The sequence below is a fragment of the Suricata suricatta genome, chromosome 15 (assembly GCF_006229205.1).
Source record: "Suricata suricatta isolate VVHF042 chromosome 15, meerkat_22Aug2017_6uvM2_HiC, whole genome shotgun sequence".
NCBI classification, from domain to species: domain Eukaryota; kingdom Metazoa; phylum Chordata; class Mammalia; order Carnivora; family Herpestidae; genus Suricata; species Suricata suricatta.
Genome location: NC_043714.1, coordinates 63700832 through 63707687, shown reverse-complemented (window position 1 = coordinate 63707687; position 6856 = coordinate 63700832). Strand labels below are relative to the sequence as shown.

At 43.9% G+C, this 6856-nt stretch overlaps 1 protein-coding gene across 1 annotated transcript in view; it reads left to right on the top strand.

Annotated features, from left to right (window-relative positions):
- The first annotated feature begins 4 nt into the window (after positions 1–4).
- WASHC5 (WASH complex subunit 5) overlaps positions 5–6856 on the top strand; it is a 55185-nt gene continuing 48333 nt past the window's right edge. The window contains exons 1-5 of the mRNA XM_029923323.1: positions 5–190; positions 666–811; positions 1391–1475; positions 2075–2175; positions 4684–4916. Coding sequence (XP_029779183.1) covers positions 5–190; positions 666–811; positions 1391–1475; positions 2075–2175; positions 4684–4916 — 751 coding nt within the window. The remainder of the gene's footprint in view (positions 191–665; positions 812–1390; positions 1476–2074; positions 2176–4683; positions 4917–6856) is intronic.

Sequence of the window (6856 nt, the reverse complement as noted above, 5' to 3'; positions counted from 1 at the left end):
CACGATGTTGGACTTCCTGGCTGAGAACAACCTCTGTGGCCAGGCGGTCCTAAGGATCGTTTCCTGCGGCAACGCCATCATCGCTGAGCTCCTCAGGCTCTCGGAGTTTATTCCTGCCGTGTTCAGGTTCAAAGACCGAGCCGATCTCCAGAAATATGGCGATATCATATTTGACTTCAGCTATTTTAAGGTAACCTTCCTCCATAGCATTTTCAGTAGTGTCTTTCCTACAAAAGCCTGCTTTCTCTAGGAAGCATGGGACCCTGAGAGGCTGCGTAATTACGGAGAAAGCGTTAAAGAGGAAAGCTTTTATACCAAATTTGGCATCAGCTAACCAGTGTGAAAATAATACAAAGGTGTTGTGGGGAAGCCCTAACATAACATAATCGAATTTTTAAAAAGATAACTTAAGTGTAACGTATTTCACAAGGAAGGACCCCACACTTAAAAGCTTTCCAATCACGGTCACAATCCAACTTTATTTCTTTAAAGGGGACTCCGTGTCTGGGCTTCCATTATCTCCGTTACTTTCTGTTGCTACTTCTATCAATCTCTGATACCCCTTTTCAGGCATAGGAACCCACATTTTTGAAAGACTGTTTAGAAATTGTTATCAACAAAGATGCTTTTATTGACGTATCACATGAATGCGTTTTTCTTCTTAGGGTCCAGAGTTATGCGAGAGCAAGCTGGAGGCTAAGCCAGAGCTGCAGGATTTAGACGAAGAGTTTCGTGAAAACAACATAGAAATTGTGACCAGATTTTACTTAGCCTTTCAGAGTGTGCATAAATATATTGTAGACTTAAACAGGTATTGACTAATTCAGTCCTGGCTTATTCTGGGGGTACATAGTGGAAAAGGAACGCGCTAGAGCGTGCGTGCCTTCCTGAGTTCCTTTTCTGTGCGTAATTGCCTTTTCTTCCGGTGGCACTCATATCTTTAGTATTTTAGAGTGTTGCTGTGCTTTCCTGCTCTGGTGAAACAGTATGGTAACCTCGGTTTGTACCGAGTCATATGGCTTTCTTTCTTTTTTTTTCCCTTGATGTATCCTTGACACATAATGTTACATTAGTTTCAGGTGTGCAGCAGAATAGTAAAACTAACTATTCCGTGTTTTTATAACATTACTTCTAAGATATTTACGATTCATAAATCAGCACTAGGGCCTATTCTTTTCTGCTCGGAGTAGCCAGTATTAGCAGCCTGTGGCGCTAATCGCTGTGAGTCCATCTCACAAGTCCGTTCTTAAAGAGCACGAAGGGCCACAGACTGTTGGAAGGCCAGAGTATCTGGTGTCTGCCTTATCTTTTAAAAATCTTTATATTCCTTTTTCAGAGGTGTTGAGATTTTCATAAGAATGAGTAATGTGCTCTGGGGGTTCATTTCTAGGTATCTGGATGATCTCAATGAAGGAGTGTATATTCAGCAAACCTTAGAAACCGTGCTCCTCAATGAAGATGGAAAACAACTTCTAGTAAGTAATAGTAGCCATTTATCAGAGAGAGTCAAGAATGTCAACTTTTTTCTCTAAGTCCCAAAGACTTGCAAAGTACCCTTCTTTAAAGGGAGGCAAATAAACTGACAATTCTCTTCTAACCAACAGTAACTGAATTTAGAACATAGTAGACTCTGAACAGAATTACAAGTGAGTAGAAATCACGTGGGGGTTGTGAGCTTCCCCAGTGTAACAATCCTGTCTTCTTTACCTTCTGCATCCCAGACCTCTAGCTTTGGAAATGAGTACATGATAATCACTTAAGAAAACTTCGTTAAATAAGTAAAGGAGTTAGAGGTACTCATCATATTGGGACTCCATTTGGGGTCCCAAGCAAAATAACCAAAAGTAGGCCAATTGAAAGGTAATCACTGCAAATTAACATTTATTTCACATAAACTTTTCAAAGCCCATTCTGTATAGAAGGTAAGAGCCCTTTGGGAAAATCTGCCTTCTTCTTGTAATATGAAGCTCTTAGCAGGAAAAGGACAAAAGTGAGCCTTCTTAACCCTCATCAGCTTCATTCCCTAAGAACATGGACTCCTGTGAGCTTGGCCATTCTCCCTTTCTCTTCATAGTGTGAAGCACTGTACTTGTATGGCGTCATGCTGCTGGTCATCGACCAGAAGATCGAAGGAGAAGTCCGAGAGAGGATGCTCGTGTCCTACTATCGATACAGGTATCCCGGGGCAGGACTGCACCCCCCAGAAGCACTGCTATTGGTAAAATGCAGCATCGGTCTCTGTACTGCTTTTATCGCGAACGGCAGTGGTGTGATCTAGAATGAAAGGTGTGAAATTCTTGTCTCTTCTGAATGTAGTGGAGAAATGTAACTAAATCATCTATATTTTATAAATTACCATAATAATAGATTATATGTCACATAATCTATAAGTTATACGTAAAAGAACCTGTGTTTTCTAGATTATTAGAGATACATAGATCATCATGTGCATGATAGTACCTCAGTTTTCAAAAGAAGGGATCTGGATATTCTTAATCTTAAAGGTAAGTTTGGGAATGTTGGAAGTCTAATGTGCTTTTTTTTTTTTAAGTTTTTAAATATTACTCCTTGGTAGATGTAGGGACATGAATACATTTTCTGTTGTCGTTTTTGGTTTGATGACTCTGGAAAGCTGTTACTCAAGGTTAGGTGTGACGTGAGTTCTCACCTGTATACATGTAGAAACAAACAGACAACAGCACGTACCATGATCACGTCTGTCCAGAACTGTGACGTCAAGGGATCGGGTCTTTAAATCAGAAGCCAACTTGAAGCTCTGTAAGTCCAGTATCTGCCACACAGATTTCAGCATGCTAAGTTAATGAGGGAGTCAAAATCTGGAGACAAGGTCAATGTTAGAAAAAGTCAAGGGGCACCCCGGGCAGCTCAGTTGGTGAAGCGACCAACTCTTGATTTCAGCCTAGGTCATGATCTCATGATTTGTGAGTTGGAGCCCTACATCAGGCAGAGCCCGCTTGGGATTCTCTCTCTTCCTCTGCCTCTTCAGCACATGCATGCTCTCTCTCTCTCTCAAAAGAAATGTATAAACTTCAAATAAATCAATAAGTAAATAAAAGAAAAAGTCAAGATCCAGGAAGAAACAAATGATAAGCAGGAATCAGCAATGTGAGCTAAAGATGCGCAGACTAGAATTAACATTCTTCTTTTAAGTATTTACTTATTTATTTATTATTTTTGAGAGAGAGAGAGAGAGAGAGAGCGAGCGAGCGAGCACATGCAGGGGGGTGGGAGGCAGAGAGAGAATCCCAAGCAGGCTTCGCACTGTCAGCGCAGAGCTCATTAGGGGTCTCAAACTCACAAACCATGACCTGAGCCGAAACCAAGAGTGGGATACCTAACTGACTGAGCCACCCAGGTGCCCCTAGAATTCACATTCTCAAACTTACAAATTAGAACAAAATAAATAGCACAGAGAGGCAGATCCTCGGCAGAGCTGGGGACGTGGGCTTTCAGCGACACCTTGGCACCACTGCCCCTCAGCCATGACTCCATCGCAGGCCGCTCCACCAGCCTATGTCCTTCACTTTGTCAGTATGTGGGGGGGTTGGGGGGTGGGGAGGGGTCCACAGCATGTGAACTATTCATTCACATAGTTGGACCATGAGGTGTTCTATCATCCATGTTTTTAAAAATGAACTTTGAATGTCCTCATCTATATTTCCAAAAGTACCTGGAAAACCAAAAACAATAAACGACATAAAGAAGAAGAGAAAGCGTTAGCTCATCAAGCCCAGCTTGGACAATCCAGCTTTGTCCTTTGGGCACAACAGCGAATTCATTAGAATGTGGGGACCCTGAAGTGACCCTGAATAATCACCAAGTCGGAGTTGCGGGAAAGGGGATCCTTGTATCAAACAGGAGGTCATCCTCAAGTCTAAGATTCTTTGATCTCCCTGAGGGCCTACCACTCCACACTACCCTGAAAACCACACATGTTTTGATTCAATCTCTGTAGAAGGTACATCTTGCCAAGAAAACAAAAACAAAAAACAATAGTTATTACATATCCCACTTTATGTTGACATAATCTTTTAAAATTATTTTTTTACCTTACGAAATGTTGGTACTGGATCACATTTTTTAGCTGTGACTCTGAAATCCAGAGAGCTCTCCAATACATGCATGTGTGTGTACACATGCATGCACACAGTAACTCCCTTGGCAGCGAAGCCTGATCTCACCTGAAGTCATTTGGAGTCAAAACCTAATGAGAGCAGATGGGAGGCTATAAATAGTCCCTATTTATCTCATTTGCATGGCTATTCATAAATTTCACTGCGGGAGTATTAATGTGTGTTGATCATGTAATGCTAATCGAGACCCTACTGAAGTGTTGTATTTGACCCACACGCCATATTGGTTTCCTGTATTTGAAAAATGCTGTGTTCTGAAATAAATGCAGCCAGAAAGATTTTAGAAAAGGGCTTGTGAACCTCGACATAGAAGTAACTGCACATACATGTAAGAACCCCATCTGGTAAGTTGGCTAGAACCGGCTTTTTGAAAAGGCAGTTGAGTCTTAGAGGATATAAATTGACCAAAAGCCTTATGTAAAAACTACATGAAGTTAAGTTACAGTGAAATTCTGCTCTTGTGGACTTTTGAGTTTCTAACACGTGTGGTTTGTTTGGCCCTTTGTTTCCCGCTGTGAATGTGGCTCAGTGCTGCTCGATCTTCCGCGGATTCAAACATGGATGATATTTGTAAGCTGCTCCGCAGTACGGGGTATTCCAGCCAGCCAGGAGCCAAAAGACCACCCAACTATCCCGAGAGTTATTTCCGGAGGGTGCCCATCAATGAAGCCTTCATCAGCATGGTCATCGGGCGACTGAGATCGGATGATATTTACAACCAGGTGGGGATTGAATCTATTGAGATCTTCGTCGCTTTGAAAGATTGATTTCACCTTCCTCCTCAATTACTCTTTCCCTTCCTTCTTCCTCAAAGGAATGAAAGCACCTAAAAAATTCTCAAAATTTGTGAGCTTTACTATAGGAGGGTAGAGCAAAGAAGGATAATTGGGCAGAATTCGAGATTTCAGGGAGAGGATGGGGTTGGAGCTATATTTGGAAAAAAGCTGCATGCGCTTGGCCATTCATTCAAGAGTTACTGAGTGTGTGTCACGTGCCTGTCCACAAGCTAGGTGCTGGGGGGCCATCACTGACAAAGGCAGGTCGGGGTCCCTGCCCGTAACGAACTTGTAGCTGAGGAAAGGAGACAGACAACGAAAGGAATTGCTGTAAAGCAAAGTGAGTGACAGCTTAGGGGAGACACAGGGTGCCACGGAGCGCACAACAGAGGTGGCAGGTGGCGAAGGGGACGTAGGGCAGCCTAAGCAGGGCCGTGCAGACCCTCTGACATCTGGCAGTTGCCTCCCTTTTGTGTCCAGTATGTGTATCACTCAACTTAAGCGGCACCAAAGAAAATTACCACATGACTTCAGTTTCCTGAAGAAAACAATTTCAGGGGCTCCTGACTAACTGAGTCAGTATATTCTTGACCTCAGGGTTGTGAGTTCAAGCCCCCCCATTGGGTGTGGAGATTACTTAAAGATAAAATCTTTAAAAAAAGACACATAATTTTATGTGTCAGGTATTTTTCTTACTGAAGATTGGACCTGTAACAGCCGGCTGTCATTTTTCACAGAGCACAGCTGCTCTACACAGTTCTTTACGTGTCCTGTTAGTGTTCTTTATGAATATTGTAAGTATAATAAAAGATTTGTGTGTGTGTGTTTTTAAAAAACAGCTCAAAATGAGCCACTACCTGCAGATACTAGTTCTTCATAATTTTTGTTATCATTTATTAAGACTTCAGTATCAACCAGAATCACAGTCGATTTATCTTTTCATGAACTTTTTTCTCTTTCCTCAGAACAGTCCTGCTGAGGGGACAACGTTACCCTCATGTTGCTGTTGAGAAAAATAAGGCTTAGGGAGCTTCATGATTTCCACAAGGTCATGCCACTAAGTAGCAGAAGCCTAATCAGAACCCGGGTCTGTATGATTTCTGAGGCTGCGCTACTCCTGTGGCCTGTCCTCACCCCTTCTGCCTCCTACGGGGTCCGTCTTGTGTGTGTGTCAGGGCAGCGAGGGTCGGTTTTCTCTTGCCCAGGACCTACTAACACAGGGCTTCGGCTGTGTACCCACTCTGCTGTGCCCGGCACCTCCCCCGCCCTGGTCGTGGCAGGTGAGACCGGGCCAGTCACCAGGACAGACAGATTCCCGACACCAGATGATTTGAAGTGGGCCACCAGTGGCCTGGCCACACTCCTGCCTGTAGGTTCCCTGACATGTTGCTCTGTCCTTCCTTCCTGTTTGTGGTCCTCGAGGTGACCTGTGCTATGTGCAGCCAGGTCACTAATCCGTGTGGTGACAGAGCCCCAGGACACAACCAGCACCCACCTGAAAGGCAGGTGGTGGAACAGCCAGCAAAGCAGGGTGACAGGAGTCTGGGAAACTTGAGGAGAGACTGGAAGTGAGAGCGTGAAAAAGAGGCCACCGAACAATGTGATCGTGAGGTGGTGAGTGACTTGAAGAGATCATCGGTGAGGGTACAGGTCACGTTTCAGGGAGTTGTAGAATAAAGAGGAAGTGAGAAAATGGCGACAGGGCGTGTGGCCTGTCAGTTCCATAAGATTGTGATAAACCCAGGGGGAACCTGGGCGGCTCAGTCAGTCAAGTGTCCAACTTTGGCTCAGGTCATAATCTCAGAGTTTGTGAGTTCAGGTCCCACATCGGGCTCTGTGCTGACAGCTTAGCCTGGAACCTGCTTCAGATTCTGTGTCTCCCTCTCTCTCTGCCTCTCCCCTGTTCACCTTGTCTCTCTCTCTCTC